Here is an 18,832-nt window from a genome sequence, read left to right as displayed (position 1 = left end):
CCCCGTGCCACTTCCATCCCAAGAGATGAGGTGTTCAGAGTCCGAGATGTGAGTGTTTCCACGCCAGTGGCCAGTGAGAAGTACTACTTCAGAACTGGGTAGCAGTGGATCAAAGACTGCTGCCCAGATCTGGATGATTTTGTGGTTCAAGGTGGAGGGCAAATGAGAACTGGGCTTATCTGATAGGACGAAGTTAAGTCTTGTCATACCTGGGGTTGGAGCTTGGTGAAGTAGAAAGGATAATGACTTCTTGATCTGTTTGGATTGGGGTCCCTTTCAGAATTACTGGTCTACATTCTTGAAACATGCCAGGGAGACTGAGATGCAGAAAAGGAGCGTTCATACACCTTCTCTGGAAAGATCCGCAGTTGAGAAGACCTATAATTCTCCAGAGACTATAGCATATGATGTCCAGATGCTGGGTTCTGCAGCTTTTCCCCCACAGTGGTTTTTCTCTCACTGGCACCATCCCCCCACCCTTGGAATGTAGGAAACAGTAGAGGAAAGCCTCTATTTTCACAGGAAGGAAGTAGCCCCAGAGACCAAAGTATAAGTCTTTTGACAGGGGAGTTCCAACCCCTCAGTTTTATTTCCATCCTCCTCCTCTGGATATAGGGGCAGAGAGTGAATATAAAGTCATTTACACTTTACAGTTATTACTGACATTGACCGAATCAGCAGAGACAGAGGCAGACGAAACAGAAGGAAAAGCGAGTGCGGGGAAGACTAGGAGTGCAGGAGCGCACAGGACAGGAGCACGCGGCACTGAAGGACCCATTAGCGGAGCTGCTCTTTCATTTGTCCCCAAACACCGTTCAGTCCCTTTCTGGAAATTAACTCAAGGTTGATGGAGGAGTCAGAGGAATCAATGGTGAAAAGCTTGGGTGTCAATGTGGGCAGTGAACTTAAAAAGGTTACCAGCGCCTCTCACGTGGTATAACCTTCGTTTCCACGGATGCAGGAGAATTTATATTCCCCCCCCCCATTCTTTTCCTTCTCCCCCGTTCTCACTGAACAAAACAAAAGGAACTAGAGCTCTAGTTTTCTACACCCATTTCTGTCCTCTCCGCCCCCCCCATTCCAGGCTATAGAATCAAAACAAACACCTTAAAACAATGAGAGTGCTCCTGTCGAGTTGGTGGTGGTGTGAGAGGCCCTTGTGGTCAGGGGAGAGACCGTGGGGAAGTGTCTTCAGCGTACTGTACAGGATCCCATACAGTCATCTCCAGTTTGTCCAAGAACGTTTATTGGAAAAATGTCCAAGGGGTGAGGTCACCAGCAGCTGGGGGGGCTACCAGGTGAGAGGGGGAGCCCCTGAGGCTCCGTGGAAAACATTGGAGTAGTGCAGTGCAGCATCTGCCCCCAGACCCAGACAATTCCTTTGAGTTGCTGGGGGAGGGGGAGTACCCAAAGAAACCCCCCTCTCTGAGACCCAGAGGCAAGATGTGGGGGCAGCTGGGGATGCCGAGAGTCCTGATGCAGGTGCAATGGGGGCCCATCTGGGACCTAGTGGGATACAGTTGAACAAGTGTCTCTCCCCCGGACCTGGGGGATGGAAGGACATATCCCATCTGATAGCCATTCCCCAGGTCCAGGGGCACAGACTCCAAGAGACCTACCTTCTGGCCCTGCTCACAGTGGAAAGAGGATGGGTACCAGGCCTGAGATTGTGGGAGTGTCATTACCCTCTAGGAGATTATGGGATCCTTCTGTCTTGGGCAGATCACCAACTGAGGCTCTCCCTGACCCTATCCGCATCCCCAGGGTGTTAGTGCATCTGTTTTTGAGTTCGGTTTCTTCACTCATACATCCATGGTGTTGATGGATGGTGACTTTTTCTGTTAAAAAAAAAAAAGGGGCTTGAGTCTTATGTCAGGAAGGTAAGAGCCTCCTCCATCCCAGATATCCATTTCCCCTCTCTTCCTGCCCCTCTTTGGCCTTCTCCCCGTCCCTGACTGCTTCTAGAAGCAAAATCACCCTTCCCTCCCTCACCGGCCCCACATCACATCACCTGTCTCGTCCCCAGCCTTCCCTGAGGACTCTGTTCCCGTCCCTTCCCCTTCTCCTTGGGGTTGTTGGAGTCGTTGTCTTTGATGATATCAAACTGACGGCAGAAGAGCCCAATGACAGCTGAAACACAACAATACAATCTGCACCTTGATCTTGACCTCCCCACTCACAGCCCTGAAGGGCAGTGAGATACCCACTCGGTTTCTAGAAAATCTGAGAAGAAAACCCTTGAATTTCTGGTGCTCATATGCGAGCACCACCCTCTTAGCCTTCATCTCCTCAAACTTCTGCTCATCCCCAATTAAGCATCTCCCCGCTGCATTTCCCTCCCTGCCTTTTCTCCTGAGCCTTCACCACCTCCCACCTTCACTGAGCCCCCACTCCCCCAATCCTTGGTCCCCCGTGCAGCTGCTCACTCACCGGCCCACATGAGCAACACCACCACAATGATAACCACTTCCCCTGTCTGCAATGGTCGCTCTCCCTCCAGACCCTCCACTGTGATGTCACCTGAGAAGAAAGAGATAGACTCCAGGTTATGGGGAGCAGCCACAGAGTTCTTCTATGCAGACCCATAAGGATGGAGAGTCTGGGGCCAGGGTTGCCCCTGAGAGCCCCTCTCTAGGAAGCTGTTGGTAGACAGATAGTTAGAGACCAAAAAAGCAGGACCATTGCGGGCAAGTATTCCTGCAGACTGTGGCGGCTGGGAACAGAGGGTGGGGAAAAGGAAGCTTGAAAGCCCTTCTCCCAAACGATTCATTATCAGCCTGTTTATACCCAGTCCCCTGCCAACCTTTTTCCTTCGTTTCTTGGCAGTATGATGAATTAAGTCATCCTTGTATTCATCTAAGCTAGACTGTGGCTTGTTTGGGGGGAAGTAAACAAGAGGCTGAAGGGCAGGTAAAAAGCCAGAGACTCGAAAGCTTTTGAGAGTGGAGGATAGCGGAGCCTCTCACCTGGGCTTGAGGTTTTGGAGGGTAACCGGTCAGAACCCGTGAGAGTTTGGAAGTGCACCCGAGGCCCTGGGGGGCTCTCTCCCCGAAGGCCGATGCTCCGGACCTGCACGGTGTAGTCGCTATCTTCAGCCAGTCCCCAGAGGGCACAGGCCCTGGTGGTGGTGTTCACCTCCCGGATCACACGCTGCCCAGGGCCATTCTGTCGCTGCGGGGAGATGATGGGACAGGAGGGCGGTCTCACACCAGTCCCAGGACTCAAACATCCAAGCACGCCACGCAGTAGGATGACAAGGGCAGCTTGAGCCAGGGGACACCAGCTCCCAGATGCCCCCACCACGGGGAGGGGAACTTTGGTCCCCGGTGGGGGTAACAGGAGGAGGGCTCAGAGTTCCAAGGACACAGGCTAAGGGAGCAGAAGGGTGATTCGTACTTGCTGGGAAATGGAGTAGCCAATGACGATGTTTCCTTCTGGGACGTCCCAGGACACAGTGGCCGAATTGGCTCTGAGGTGAGTGACTGTCACATTCACAGGAGACGGAGGCCGGTCTGTTGGGTGCCAGAGTGAATAGGTTAACAGGTCCCATGTACGGACTAGCTCTGCTCGACCCCACTACCCCTTTACTCACCTGCTCGCACAAAGCCCAGGTCACAACTGACCAGCAGGAGGACCGTAGGGCTTAAATATGGGGAGAGGGGCATCAGCGAAGCCATGGTCCCCACCGAGTCCGCTGTGAGGCACTGGGGCATCCGCTTGACATCCAGGCGGGGCTCCTGGAGGTGGCAGTTGTTGGGGGGTGGGGGGTGGTGTCCAGAACTGCCCAGAACGCACGCGTGGCAGCAGCTCTCCCGGGCTCCCCACCGCCCACAGCAGCCCCGGATCCCCCCGTTCTACCCACGCCTTCCCCGCCCCCGCATCGCCCGGGCGTCCCCAGTGCGCCGCTCTGCCCGGCCCACACCCACCTCCGCCGGTTCTCGCGGTCGGTCAGGCCTCGGGGGGCTGCTCCGTGCCCAGAGGGCGGCCCATCGCCCGGCTCCGCGGCGCTGTCCCTACCCCATCCCGGCGCGGGCCCGGCGCGGCGGGCAGCGCGGGCCCGAGCTGCGAGCAGAGGGCAGGTGGAGGCGCAGCGGGAGCGGGCCGCGGGGCTGCGGGGGACCCCAGAGCTCGGACGGGCCGCGTAGTCTGTCCCAGAGCGGGGGGGCGGTGCCGGCGCGGCCTGGCCGCTGGCCGGAGTCCCGGTGCGGGAGGCAGGGCGGCTGCTCCGCCGGCCCCCGCAGCGGGATGTGACCATCCCGGCTAGCTAGCCGCCGCCTTCTGCAGAGCTGGCCCCGCTCGCTCCGCCGCAGCCCGACCGGGACGGGACAGCCCCGCCCCGCCCCGCCCCGCCCCGGTTCTCGCCGCCGTCATCCCCCTCACCCCCCACCCCGGTCTCCCGGGGCTCCTTCCACGACCCTCCCATTGGCGGCCTCCCGGGTCCCCTGTCTCAGATCCCGGCTTTGTCCGAGGAGCCTGCGGGGGCGCAGGGAGAGGCGCAGGTGCGAGGGGCTGGGGCTCCCGGGAGGGCCCCTCCCTGCCCCGGGGGAATTCGCCAAGTTGGGAGGAGGAATCCCACTTCCCCTGCCCGAGGGGACAGAGTGGCGAGATAATTGTTCTAAAATCAGTGAGTTCAGGACTCCCTGCCGCTGCTGCCAGTACTGCTGTCACCACAGATGCCCCACACCCTTGGAGAATTGACCAGGGAAACTGGAGTCCAGCTCGTGTACATACCACTGAGCACAGAAGCTTCCTTGTCAGTTCGTTCTGTCACAGGATGGCCTTTTCCTCCCTTCCATGTTCCAAGTCCTGTACCACAGTTTATCAGTCACTGCAGAACTCAAATTATGCCCAGAATCTTAACTCCGTAGAAATCTGGAAAGTGTGATTTTACCCTTCCATACATTATAACCCAGGGGATAGGGAGACAGTAGAAGGGAGTGAGAATGAAAGCTAAATAAAAATTAACAATATCTAGTGCAGCCCACTGCTTTGGCTAATAAACTTTCAAGCAAACAACAGAACTATGTTCCCACTTAAGACTGCCGTTCCTTCAAAAAAAAAAAAAGACTGCAGTTCCTTCCTTCAAATGAAAACATGCTTATCCTGCCCTCTAATCTTTACACCCATTGCGGTGTGATGTTCCTTCCTCTTCTCTTTTAGTCACAAATTCCACTTTAAGACACTCTAACCTAAGGACTATCTTATAACATTAACCACCAGCAGCAAATCTCATATAAAAGGAAAGGATAAAGCAATGAAAAGAAGTTCATTAATACCTACAAAAACAAAGCAAGGAAGAAAAATGTATAGCTTCTATGGTCCTTTATTCTGCAACAGAAAATGAGACCGTAGTTGGTGTTTATTACTTCCTTATTCATTGTTCTCTTTGCCCTCAGAAATCTTCCTAGCCAGCATGGTGACACAAATCCTGAAGGACTTGAGCCCCAAACAGTCCTGCCTTGTTGAACAGCTATAGATTTCCATTAACATGTAATACTGAGCAACGAATTACTAGAAGCAATTTTGGAGGAATCAAAGATATGCTTGTCCCTGATTCTGTTGTATGGCTGCATCACTATTCTCCCTTATCGTTCTGCCCAGCCAGTTGGGTAACCCCCTTATTTCCTTGCTGGCCTGATGACATCATGATCCTTGCAATATCCAGATGCAGTTTCAAATTTCTATTCAAAGAATTGTGTGTCCCCCTAGTGGAAACAGAGCCATATGTCATAGGAACAGGAAGCACTATTTTGCAAGTACATAACAAGGTTTATTTTTTATTTTATTTTTTAAAAGATTTTATTTATTTATTTGAAAGAGAGGGTGCAAAAGCTGGGGGAAGGGGCAGAGGGAGAGGGAGAAGCAGACTCTCCACTGAGCAAGAAGCCTGACGCTGGCTGACCCCAGGACCCTGAGATCACGACCTGAGCCAAAGGCAGATGTCTAACGGATTGAACCACCCAGGAGTCCCGAACTAGGTTTAATTGTGGAACACAACCCTCTCACTTTTACTGTTTCCGGAGTTCATGTGTCCCAGCCATGAAAAAAGCAGCAATTTGGTTTAGAACATACACTACCCATGAAGGGCAGCACACCCAGCTTGGTAAGTGCTGTCTCCTACTTGGGGCTGTAGCTGAGTCTTCATTACTCTACCCTACTGTCCAATATGGCCAGTTGCTTGGGGTAATGAGGTTCATAATAAAGTCATTGACTCCCATGGCAGTCACTTTTTCCTCTGTAAAATGGGTCTCTTAGTGAGGGATACCATGATGGTGAGCAAGGTATTAAGGATGTCCGCCAATGTTGATGCTGGCAAAAGCACTGCTGGAAGGAAAGGCAAATCTGTGTCTGCATTTAAATGTTTACCCCCCAGAGGGCAAATCCCTGCCCACTCCCTGATGGAAGGGTCCTGGCATTTCCTGTCTGCCACAAAGTGGCTGGTTGGTCTCCCTTGGTGTCTGGTCGTCTCCACTGGGGCCCAGAGTTGGTCCCTGATGTGAGAATGTTGGGTGCTCAGCAGTCAGATCAGCCTTGATGAGAATTTCATGTTGATGAACTCACGTACATCATATGTTCCTACTGCCACAGTCTCCTCATTCCTTGAAGAAGCACCGGCGTGGCTGGGGAAAAGACTGACCAATGTCTACAGAAGTCTTCCTGCCCACTGCTTCTCAAAAACTTCCTCAGAAGTGGATGCCTTCCATGAACATTTACAATATGCTCCTATTCTGTGTCCAACTGGTCTACCCACATCATTTTCCTCAGGTCACCTTATCACCAGTCCTCTGATGTTGTTCCTTCCAAATCTCTGACTATCCAGCTAACTTGGTTTTATCCAAGCCACTAGCTTCCTCTCTTTCCACATGACAACTACTATTCAAGGTTTTGTCCACGGGGAGGATTTCCTTTCTTCCGCTATCCTTTAGGGCCACCTCACAGAGGGGCTGGTGTAGTACATCAGTCCACTTCTGATGAATGCCAGTGTACTGTGCTACATGCAGCTTTTCGTTTCTCAGTCACCTGGTCACAGGGAACCTTCCACGAGCTCAGTGATGTGGGTTGACAGAGCTTGTCTTTTCCTTTCTTTAAATGGCAACTTGTCGCTGATACTGCCATTGCTGCTGCCACAGCCACCACACACCCACAAAACCAGCAAATGGTCTCTTGCAGATTCCTGCATTGCTGGAGTTTTTGTCATCTGGAAATTCCCCAGAAAGATGGCTCTACCTCCTTTCATCCTTACAAACCTTCCACCAGTACTTCACATTTGTGGAATTTAAATCGTGCCCAGGACATGAGCTATAAAGAAAATAGAGTGTTGGGGCGCCTGGGTGGCTTGGTGGGTTAAAGCCTCTGCCTTAGGCTCAGGTCGTGATTCCAGGGTCCTGGGATGGAGCCCCGCATGGCATTGGGCTCCCTGCTCCGCTGGGAGGCTGCTTCCCTTCCTCTCTGCCTGCGTTTCTGCCTGCTTGTGATCTCTGTCTGTCAAATAAATAAATAAAATCTTAAAAAAAAAAAAGAAAGAAAATATAGTGTTTAGCCATTGATAGCCCGAAATTCGGGCGGATGTCCGCGAGAAGCGGGGAGGGACTCCTAGAGCCGAAGCCAAATACTGAACAAATATCGGAGGTCCATCTCGGCACGACTGCACTCCCTCACTCTAGCTAAGATGCTGAGGGTACAGATTTCTGGTTCTAATCCTAGTTCTCCTGCTTCCTGACTGTGCTAACGGCTCTGTGCCTCAGGCCTCAGTTTTTTTTTTTTTTTTTTAAGATTTTATTTATTTATTTGACCGACAGAGATCACAAGTAGGCAGAGAGGCAGGCAGAGAGAGAGAGGAGGAAGCAGGCTCCCTGCTGAGCAGAGAGCCGGATGCGGGACTCGATCGCAGGACGCTGAGATCATGACCTGAGCCGAAGGCAGCGGCTTAACCCACTGAGCCACCCAGGCGCCCCAGGCCTCGGTTTTCTCATCCGTTAAATAGGTATAGCAATGGCACCTACTTGTCAGTATTGTTGAAGGTCCTCAGCACTCCTCAATCACCATGTCTGTTTCTTATAAATCGAGGACTACTTAGTGGGGCTTTGGTAGGAAAACTCCACGCGGTCCCACAGGGAGCAGGAGGCTGGTGTTTAGAATGGCGCTGGCAAGTACCTGTTGAATGGATGGATGGCTGGACACTGACCTAAGAAGGGCTATGTCCCCAGGGCTCTTCGCCCCGCAGCCTTGTAAAAGTGAGGAGGTAGCAGGGTGAAAAGGGGACATACTTTGGTGTTTTACAGGCCTGACCTTGAGTTGAATCCTGGCTTTGCCACTTACGTGCAGCAGGACTGTGGGCGGGTTAATTTACTCAGTTTCTTTGATCGTGAAATGGAACGGATAATATCCACCTTGGCCGACCGCGGGCTTGGGGGGCCCTGGGTGTGCCCGGTTCCTTCCCGCTGACGGATCTCGCACACGAGGGCGGGGCAGAAACAGACGCTGGAGCCCGGGTGGGAGGGTAGGAAGGTCCTTGCGCGCCTGGCGGCCACCGGGCAACACGTGGGTGCCAGCGCGCCCGGCGCGAACTCCGAGCGCGGTTCCAGTTTCGTGCGATCGCGTAGCGGGAGGGGGCCGGGCGGCCGCGGCGGAAGGCGGAGCCCGCGGGGAAAACGAAAGCGAGAGTGAGCGGTCCGGACCCCGCAGGAGCTCGGCGGCGGCGGTGCGGGTGAATAGGGATCTGGGCGTGCGGGGAGCGCGGGGGGCTTCGGGGAGAGGAGACCGCGCGGGCGCGGCCAAGGGCGAGTCCCGGCCGGGGACGCGGACGCGGGTGAGAGGCTCGGCCACGCGGGAGCGCTGTCCGAGGCCCGCAGCCGAGGTGCAGGGCCCTTGCCAGGGCCCGGGAAATGATCGCGCAGCACAGTGGGGTCTGAAAGCCATTCCCCCCCACCCCGCGAGGAATTTCTATAAGAGCAAGTAACGAATTTCCCCAGCTGGAGTGGCGGGGTGGCGAGTGGCGGGGAATCTAGCAGAAAACAGGTAAGTTGGGAAATGTGACAGAAGGGAAATATGGAGGCCTGGATTTCCCATAGATTGACTAAATAGGCCCAGGCTAAAAATCTCCTGCCTACATAGTTGCAGTTGTTTCCCAATTGCCCTGCCTTAGCGCACCCCATCCCACCCCTTACCCCCCGCCCCAACCTGTACCACCCTTTCCCCCATATCTTTTCTCAGCGCTGCAGCAGAGGGGATCCTTTAAATCAGAACAGGACCCTCTGCTCGGATCACCCCAATAGCTCATCATCCCATCAGAATTCGGTCAGTGAGGGTGCCAGGGTGGCTCCGTTAAGGCACGGATTCGTGGTTTCTTCTCAGGTCATGATCTGGGAGTCCTGAGATGGAGCACAGACCCCAGTCATCTGGAGCCTCCCTGCCTCCCACAAAGTAGGGCCAGGAGCCGGCTTGAGATTCTCTCCCTCTGCCCCTCCCCCTAGCTCATGCTTGTGCTCTCTCTCAAATAAATAAATTATTCTTTAAAAAAAAAAAAAATCAGTACATGGCGCAGACAAGGCTCCTTGCTCTCCCCACTGTGACCAGACAAGCCTCATTGTTGTTTTGGGATACAGGAAAGTGCATGCCTGCCTCTGGGCCTTTGCACGCCTGTTTACCTTTCCTAGAAAGCTCTTTCTTCCCCCAGATGCCTGCATGGGTCATTCTTTTGCTTTACCCTGTACTTCTGGCAGTGACATCTAATCAGAGCAGCCTTCTCTGAACAACCAGCTGTGTAAAAGAAACCCCGCCCTTCCCTGCCTGTTCACCCTTTCTCTGCTTCAGTTTCCAGCACAGTAGTTATCAGCCAGTGACATTGTTTTGTGGATTTGTCTGTGTTCCTCCTCTAGTAAGTTTACAAGAGCAGGGTTTTGTGCCCCGGTACCACCCCAACCCCTAGTAGTAACAGGTTCTCATTAAATATCTGTTTAATGAATGGCAATTTCTAAATTCTCTTTTGAATTAGAGAATAGTGAGACTTCCTGTTGACTGTGATTTTTTTAGTACTCAAAAAGGCTCCCAAAGGAGAGCTAAAGGTAAACTCTGCTGTCAAGAGCTTAGAATTTGGGGCAGATTATGCTCTTCTTCACTTTGCTTAGTTGAACCTGAAGACCCATAACCCTGGACCTATAGTTCATTCATTGAACAATCAAGATACTAGTTGTATGCATGTTGTAGGCCAAGCATTGTGCAAGACCTGGAAGGGGCGGGTCTTCAGGGAGCTGGTAGTTGGCCAGAAGGGACAGAGGCCACAAAGTAAGATGAAGAAGGTGATTTTTGCTGGAGATTTCCTTTAGGAAAATGAGAACAGAGAATCAAAACAAGATTTATTGACAGTAGTTGAAAAGAAGCCTGATTTTTTTTCCAGACTTGGAAGTATTTTTTCAAACATGTTAATTCAGCACTTTCTTAGTTTGCACATATATTTTACTTAAATTTGAACTGGCTTGTCCTTCTGATGATTGGTAGTTACTTAACATTAAAAGTGCTGGGGGCTTAGATTGGATGATAGAACTTCAGGATATAGTTGCTAAGGGTTCTTCCATGACTGCTCTTCTGATATCTGTGATCCCCTCCCCGCCTCATGTATGGTCTCATGGTTGTGACCAAAGTAAATGACACTGGTTCCTAAAAATAGTGGTACAGCTAAAGATCCTTATCAATGACCCTTGGGCCAGGCATGTTCTGGTATTCAGAGAGTTTTGGATTTTAGCGAGGTAAGCCAGCGTAAATCCTGTCTATTGCGGAATGTTCTCAGGAGAATTGGGGGGCAGCCCTCTAGAATAAAACAATATATGTAGTGAAATATATATGTGAATAACAAAGTATCATGAAAACTATAAATATCTCATGTCCACTCAGGTCTAGACAGGGGGCTACAAACCTATCAAAAACAAAACGAAAGAAAAAAAATGCATCTCCGTTTTTAGAGCTTTGTGGATTTCAGAATTGCAGACCAGGAGCACCATTAGTTGAGAGGAGGACTCTGCTGGATGTTTTTTGTCTGATTTCTCCCCCACAACAACCTCTGAATTTGCTGTTTTTATTCCTGTCTTCAGGTCACAAAGGTAAGGTTCAGAGAGAGTCTAGCCCAGAGCAGTGTGACCTCTAGTCTGACTATCTCCACGACACTGAGCAGTAACGTGACGGCTTTGCCTTTGCGCAGACTCTAGATGCTCCCAGCACGTGCTTCCAGCCACCATCATTGCTCACCCAAACAATGGCAGCAGCCTCTGCTGGGTATCCTTGCTTCTGCTTGTGCTCTGCTCCACTACCCACACCTGTCCCTGCCCCCAGACTCTATTTTTCCCATAGTGTCAGAATCATCACCTAAAACATAGATCCACTCACATCCCCCCTCTATTTAGAAAATGTCCAGTCACTTCCTCTTGCAATCGGAATACCATCCATTGGTTCTGACCATGACCTACAAGGTCTGTGTGCATGGCACTGACCTCTCTGACTTATTTCCTACTCTTTCCCCCTCATTCACTGGGCAGCAGTCCCCTTCTTTTTGTTATCCCCTCCAAGGCCATGCTGGTTCCTGAGATACTCTTCCCCCATATCTTGATATAATGGACTTTCTCATCATTCAGACTTCATTTAAAATTGCCTCCCAAGAAAGGTCTTTTGTGAACATTGTTTAAAACCGCCTCCCCCTTATCTGTCCCTGCCTACCAACTCACCCTCCTATGCCACACCCCTATTTAATTTCATTATAACACTTCTGGCCATCGAGTCATCATCTGTCCACTCCTGTTACTGGTTTCTGTGCCTGGTCATTTTCTGTCTTCCCTCAGTGGAATGCAGGTCAGGTGTGAATTTGTCTTGTCCACATCCGGATGGACACTCATTGTCACAATAACGCCTGGCACTTGCTAGCCATCCATTGAATAAATGAAGAAAGGATACACGGAAAGCAGCAGATGAAGAAAAGGGAGAAGACGAGGGGGTTTTGAGTAGAATATTTAATTTTAATGAGTCATTCTTTCATTTTCCTATGCACCATCCAAGTGTTCAGCATTTCCTGCTTGCCACTAGGTATTGGTGATACAAAAGGAGTAAGACATAGAACCTGCTTCCCAAATTGCTCACTGACTGGGCTGTTATGGGAGTTGGGCAAGGTGGAGTGGCGGGCCCTTGGAGGAGGACTGGCTGCCCCCCCCAACATCAAAGAAAATGTGGGAGCCTCACAGATGAGTGGGAGTTGCCTGGTGGACTGAGGGTGCAGATACTGCATTCAAAAGCAAAGAGACAAGTATGTGACAAGTCATGCAGGTGGGGAAGGTCTGTAGATATTCATTCAGTGATTATGGAGCCCCTATTCTAACAGCCTGGCCCCATCCCTATTATAGGTCATGGTCTCTTTTGGAAGACAGCCAGTTATATAAGCAATTGCAGGTAAGGGGACAAGAGCTGTTGTGGAGCACGGGACCACGACCTCTTCCAGGGTGTCTGGGAAGTGACATCTGAGCTGAAATCTATAGGAAATAGGAATTGACCAGACGAAGGCAGTGCATGGGGTATAGTCAAGAGCATTTCAAGGAGGCAGCCTACTGGACAGAAGCAGTTAGAGTTAAGAAGTAGTCAGAGTGAGAGTGTTCTTTTGATAACTGTCGTTGTGTAGGTGGAATTTAAAGCCTTAAAGTCTAGAGGGAGTTTGTGTTAATAGAGCAGAGAGGAGATCTAAAACAGGGCCCTGGGACACTAGACTATTTAGAAGAAATAGTCTGTTCAGGTCCTTTGCCAGATTTTTACTTGGATTGTCCTTTTGTTGTTGAGTTGTAAAAGTTCTTTATATATTCTGGATACTGGACTCTTATCAGATATATGAACTAAGATATCCCTTTCTTTAGATTTTCATTTTCCTCATAGTGTCCTATGTGACATAAGTGTTTTTATTTATTTTTAAGATTTTATTTATTTATTTAAGAGAGAACAGAGACCCAGGACCCTGGATCATGACCTGAGCTGAAGGCAGACGCTTAACCGCCTGAGCCACTCAGGCGTCCCTGTTTTTACTTTCAATAAAGCCCAATCTCTCTGTTTTCTTTTGCTGCTTGTGCTGTTGCTGTCATTGCAAAGATTCCACTGCCAAATCCAAGATTCTGAAGATTTGCCCTTATGTTTTCTTCTTAGAGTTTCATAGTTTTGGCTCCTATATTTAGATTCTATATTTTTTAGATTTTCATTATGACTTAAATCATTGCTACCCTCTTGGTCTAATGAGACCCATAAACTAGGGTCATAATTTACCCAGGTAAATTTACCTACAGTTGACTAATGCAAATTTTAAAGGGAAGATTTTTGGGATTTCATAGGGGAATCTGTTTCTGTATAGAGAAATCTTTAATGATTTCATAAACTTCACCTTACATATGTACTCCTGACCTTTTTCTTCTCAGCATGAAGAATCCTGATTCTACCCATGTAGCTCAAGCAAGTGGACAAACCCGTGTCTGACCCTCACTGGAAACAGAGAGCAGAGTAGAAGAGAAAGACCCTTTTCCTTTTTTGGCCAGTTGAGTTTTAAAAGTAGAAAGTTTTGGAGAAATTCAATTGGTGTGCAAATCATGAAGGAAAAGGATTTTGTAAGAAAGTCTTCTCTGGATTTATGTGGGGCTGAGATGAGCCTTAGAAAGAAGATTCTTCTTATCCTGTTTTGTCTCTTACATTGGATTGGGAAAATCAGGTTAAATATGTTCTGTGTCATTTTTTTTCAAACATCTCTTCTGTTCTAGGTTACTAGAAGAAATGGCCAATGTGCGTCCACCAAGTTTTTCTATAGAAGAACTTAATACATACTGTCAGAAGCACAACTTGGTACTTAAGTATTATGAACTGTCTAAGAAAGGGCCTGCGCATAACTTAAAGTAAGTTGCTATTTTTTTAAAAGATTTTTTAATAGTATTATCTCCACCCAATGTGGGGCTGGCTCTTAAACTCCGAGATCCAGAATTCATGCTCTACTGAGTGAGCCAGCCAGGCACCCCAAATTGCTTTTTAAAAAGGTCTATTTCTATAAAATATGAACTGAAAGAATGGCAACTCTGACACAATTTTGGAGTCAATAATTTAGCTCTACAGCAAAGATGATGTGCTATTCTGCTGTTTGTGTGTCACTGCTTAAACTCTATATTGAACCGGTTAAAATCTTCAAGGTCCCAGGAGGCAGTGTGATTGGAACACTTGTCCTTAGACAATGCATGAATTTAATAACATTTGGTGAATATTGTCTTTGTAATCAGGTTTACATTTCAAGTTATCATAAATGAGAGAAAATATTCAGAAGCTGAAGGTAAATCAAAGAAGGAGGCCAAAAATGCTGCAGCCAAATTAGCTATTGAAAAACTTAACGAAGAAAGCAAGGTGAGTAAATGCCCTTTTAAACTTTACTCTGGGAGAAAACACCCACAGACAGAGTAAAGCCATTCACAGGTTCTCTTCCATTCATAAGTTCAGTTCTTTTTCCCCCATCTCCATTTCTGTAGAGCCCTGAGTGAGAGGTTCATCTAGGAAGTAGTGGGCAAAGCCTGCCAATATCTATTTAGAGTGCCAGCAGTAGCCACTGTCTCTGAAGTTGAGTGGGTGGGAAAGGCAAAAGCGAGAAATGAGCTGGCAGGAGCCCCCCCTCCTGCCCCCTGAGAAATGGAAGGAGAGTGGGGAGGATGACAGATGAGCAGGACAGGTCATGGAGATCCAACATTCGTGGAATTGGTTTCCCAGAGGCTGAGACCAGAGTAAAGAGTACAGAGAAAGCTATCTGAAGAAATTCCAGTGTAAAGTGTTTCTGAAATAAAGGAAAACCTCGATGCAGATAAAAATAACTCAACAGATACACAAAAATACAGATCTGCCAAGAATGTCAATCATTGGGAAAGTCCTGAACTCTAGGGATGATGAAAAAATCCTATAAGCATTGAGGCAGATAAAGGAAGTTATTTAAAATGTAAAAATGAAGAAAAAAATATCTTGTTGTCCACAGCATCGTTTCAAACCACGGGATAACAGAGAACTGGCAATAAAATGAGACAAGTAGTCATTTACATGTGGGACCAAAGAAAATCTTTTCTCAGATACTGAAAATCTTGAAAACATTGACTTTTAAGATACTTCCCTGAAAAGTCTTCCTCAAGGATGTCCCCCTTGTAACAAAACTGGGAAAAGTAAATCTGGCAAAATTACAAACTCACAAAATGTTAATGAGCCTGAAAAAGCAAATCAAGAAGTTAGGAAAGGAACAATAGAATGCCCCCCCCCCAAAAAAAAAGCAGAAGAAAGAAAATAACAGCAAGGCCAAACGTTAATGTAAAAGAAAATCAAGAAATAATAAAGAAGGTCCATAAAGCCAAAAGTTAGTTCTTTGACAAGATTAATAAAGTAGAAAAACTTTGGACAGGGTTTTGTCAGATTAGGAAAAAGGTAGAGATAAGAATGGAATGAACGGTGCTGTTATAATACTCTTTCCCAATAAGGTGTGATCCAGGATATAGCTTTACTTGTACATTGGCTATCTTGTTTTTTGAGATTTATAAAACCTAAAATGAGGGAGACAGTGTTACAGTATTTTGTGTGGATAAATGAGGAAGTTGACTACTTTGTTTTTCTGTAGGAAACTATAAAAGGATGGTTCCTTTTATAGTTATAGTTATAGTTATCTAGTTATTGTTATCTTTTTTTCTCATGGATTTTTTTCTGGTAGAAAAAGACATAGACTGAGGCTTTTACTCAAGAATATAGTAGACTAGGGCAGTACATGAAATCTAAGTTGTCTTTCAAATTGTTCGTAGTAATTTTATTAGAGGAAATAAAATGGTTAAATCTTTGTTTTCATCTGTATTAAACAAAATTTTTTTTTCTTTGTAGGCAGTTAGTTCTTTATCACTGACAACAACAGATACTTCAGAAGGACTAGGACTAGGATCCATTGGGAATTTCATAGGCCGTTTGAATAGGCTTGCCCAGAAGGAAAAACTATCTGTAAATTATGAACAATGTGAACTGAACAAATCTGGGCCAGAAAGGTGAGATGTAGTTCATCTTTTCCTTCTGTCTCATTGTATCTAAGCAATAGAATGGGGTTGTTTTCATGTCTAATTTTCCAGAAATATTTGTCCTCCTTTTTGGGGCCTTTTGCATGGAAGGTTTTATATGACTTACACACAATTGGTCATTTTCATAATTAAAATATTTAATTGCTGAAGATGGGACCCGTATACATACATTAATGGATTGAATATGGGGAATCCTTTATTTCTGAGGTATATCTGGATGGTTTAGTCTACAGGAGACCTAAGAGAGAATGGGGTGCCCTGCTGGGGGAGGAGTGTGTGGAGATGGTCACAGGTCACAGGGGGAGTGGCTGTGTGACAAAGACTGGACCACAGGTGTAGGTAAAATGACTGTTTCACCATCATCAGATTAGAGAGCCATTTGTCTAGATGTTTGTCCTTCAAATTCAGTTAAATGGTGTCACTCTCTAGACAAATATCACGTCTTAAGAGAAACGGGTTTTAGCCATAGGCTGTGAGGAGACCCAGATTTAAGAAATATGAAGGGTGGGGCAGAGGAGAGCTTCAGAATTGCCAAGACTTTGGAAGTGAGGATAAAGAATGGATAGGAACTGGTAAAAGCAGAAAGTAAATGAGCCTGAAGGAAATTGCTTCTTGGCTACAACCAAAAAAAATCTAAGTGGCAAATAGTCCAAATAACCACTTCAGGACACTGGCCTCTGAATTGACTCTGAAAAGTTATGGACTTTGAAAACTCTGATGGCTTTTAGGCCAGAACCAGGAAGAGGAAAACAGAAGAGTATTCTTTGGCATGGAAGAGTCCACAGTGAATTGTGTGAGTGGATCTCAATAAAGTAGGAGGCTGTTCTGTTGTCTCAGAGCTCACCTGTTTGTTTCCTTGGGGTTAAACACTCTAATATGAGTCACCTAAAAGAGAGAAGACATCTACTTAAGGGTACCTGGGAGAATAGGGGCCGTGCACACCACCCAGTCACTCAACCTAGTTCTGCCTTCAGGGTCCAGGAGGGAAGACTCACCCTGGTTGGCTGTGTTTGCCTCCATGGCCAATAATACTGGAATAATTTTGAAGTAATATATAGTAACTCCCTGAGGCTTACCAGGTCCATTGCTTTTCCACCTTGAATAGAGTTCTTCTATAATTGGATCCTTGCCTCACCACAAATATTCTTACATCTCATATGAGGAGGGCATGGACTTCATGGAGCTCTTGCACTATGGGGATTTCCTTAGGTCTGGGGACACATGAACAGGGAGCAGAAAATCCTGAAGTTAGAACCAAATCTCTGATTTGCCCATTCCCTACAAAACACTGTAACCTTATTGTTTCTCCTGTAGAAGTCCTACTTTCCCAGCGTAGGCTTTTTCTTCCCATTTGAGCATCTCTGAAAAATTCCCCAGATCTCTCTTCCTTCTCTACCTCTGTATCTTTTGACCTTTGAGGAATTTTTAAAAATTCCCATCAAGTTCCTTTTTCACCAGATCTTTCAGTGAAGCAACAAAAAGAAGTTGCCTGAAAAATGCAAGCTGAGACATCATCCAGTCCTGGTTATTCTAGCAAATCGGCCAGCCGTCTTATCAAAAATGTATATGCTACAAGATACAAACTGTAAACCTACCCATTAAGTTAGGGTGATTTTAAGATCTTTGTTCATCTGTGTTTGTTTCCAAATCCTGAGTTAGATTTACTGTTTTTGTTTGTTTGTTTGTTTTTTGATATTTGGGTGAATATTCTTTATTGTTTCTCCTAGATTTTATTATAGATGCAAGATTGGACAGAAAGAATATGCTGTTGGCGGAGGTGCTACTAAGCAGGAGGCAAAACAGATAGCCGCAAAATTTGCGTATGAGCAGATAGAGTCAGAGAAGGCCTTCATGGTATGTACTGCCCTTGGATTTAACTTATAAATTTTAAGATTCTTTTTGAAGTGGATTTGACGTAAGACTGCATTTAGATGACACCAAGACAGCCAGTCACAGAGCAAAAAGATTCCTCCATTCTGTGTTTCATCAATGAGCCACGAGCCATGGGGCCAGGAGACCCCAGAGAGCAAAGTTCTGTTGGAAACTCGGGGTTTTGGGTGCTTTGAGTTTTTTGAAGGTTTTATTTATTTGAGAGAGTGAGAGGGAGTGAGAGAGAGAGTTTGGGGGGGGCAGGAAGAGGGGGAGAGGGAGAAGCAGACTCTCACCCTGAGCAGGGAGCCTGATGTAGGACTCGATCCCAGGACCCTGAGATCAGGACCTGAGCCGAAGGCAGATGCTTAACCCACTGAGCCACCCAGGTGCCCCCAGGGTCATTTTTAAAATCTAGATCAAGCATCCATAAATAAATCTGTTAGTTAGCACACAGAGACTGAAACGTGTGGAGAAGTGATGTAATTGCTCTTAAAACTCCTAAGGGGTACTCTTTCTTTCAGAAAGAGGACTCAGCATCATCCAGTGATTCTTGGACTACTTTGTCTAGTGACTCCAGAAACAGCACTTTGGTAAAGAACATATCGTAAGTGTGGACAAACAGCAGTGATATTTAACAAATTTAGATTGCTGCCTGAGAGGTCACATTTTTATGAAAATGCTTAATGTTTAAGGAGAATTTAGAGAAAAAATTCTGATCAACAGAAGATAGGCAGCATTGACCAATTAATAATGATCCCCTTTTCTTCTAGTGCTTCTAAATCACCACTTGAAAATGATTCCTCACCAAATGCACCAGAAAGAAATTGTAACAGCAACAGTGTCAACACTTCTTCATCTCCTCTGGTACAGTATTAGCC

At 47.3% G+C, this 18,832-nt stretch overlaps 2 protein-coding genes across 9 annotated transcripts in view; one reads left to right on the top strand and one right to left on the bottom strand.

The window, feature by feature from the left end:
- Positions 1-600: 600 nt before the first annotated feature.
- LOC122915782 (fibronectin type III domain-containing protein 4-like) lies at positions 601-4,747 on the bottom strand. 2 transcript variants are annotated; one of them, XM_044262525.1, is made up of 7 exons: positions 4,732-4,747; positions 3,593-3,737; positions 3,397-3,512; positions 2,967-3,171; positions 2,431-2,520; positions 2,012-2,130; positions 601-1,838 (listed from the first exon to the last, which is right to left on the bottom strand). In XM_044262525.1, exons 2-7 carry the CDS (start codon positions 3,711-3,713, stop codon positions 1,803-1,805), a joined length of 687 nt encoding a protein of 228 aa, XP_044118460.1. In that variant the 5' UTR covers positions 3,714-3,737; positions 4,732-4,747; the 3' UTR covers positions 601-1,802. The 2 variants fall into 2 exon arrangements, with proteins under 2 accessions (XP_044118460.1, XP_044118459.1); XM_044262524.1 differs by lacking the exon at positions 4,732-4,747 and adding an exon at positions 3,927-4,002.
- Positions 4,748-8,615: 3,868 nt separating this feature from the next.
- Positions 8,616-18,832, top strand: part of EIF2AK2 (eukaryotic translation initiation factor 2 alpha kinase 2) — a 30,409-nt gene continuing 20,192 nt past the window's right edge. For 3 of the 7 annotated variants that reach the window (XM_044261793.1, XM_044261792.1, XM_044261786.1), the window contains exons 1-7: positions 8,616-8,707; positions 13,770-13,901; positions 14,277-14,397; positions 15,895-16,052; positions 17,810-17,936; positions 18,476-18,558; positions 18,725-18,818. In XM_044261793.1, coding sequence (XP_044117728.1) covers positions 13,783-13,901; positions 14,277-14,397; positions 15,895-16,052; positions 17,810-17,936; positions 18,476-18,558; positions 18,725-18,818 — 702 coding nt within the window. In that variant the 5' untranslated portion in view covers positions 8,616-8,707; positions 13,770-13,782. Of the gene's footprint in view, positions 8,708-8,829; positions 9,019-10,958; positions 11,097-12,383; positions 12,430-13,769; positions 13,902-14,276; positions 14,398-15,894; positions 16,053-17,809; positions 17,937-18,475; positions 18,559-18,724; positions 18,819-18,832 lie in introns of those variants that run through there. The other 4 variants (XM_044261787.1, XM_044261791.1, XM_044261789.1 and 1 more) reach the window with 4 other exon arrangements.

Source organism: Neovison vison, chromosome 8, assembly GCF_020171115.1.
Source record: "Neovison vison isolate M4711 chromosome 8, ASM_NN_V1, whole genome shotgun sequence".
In the NCBI taxonomy this organism is placed as follows: domain Eukaryota; kingdom Metazoa; phylum Chordata; class Mammalia; order Carnivora; family Mustelidae; genus Neogale; species Neogale vison.
This window is presented reverse-complemented; position numbering and strand designations above follow the sequence as displayed.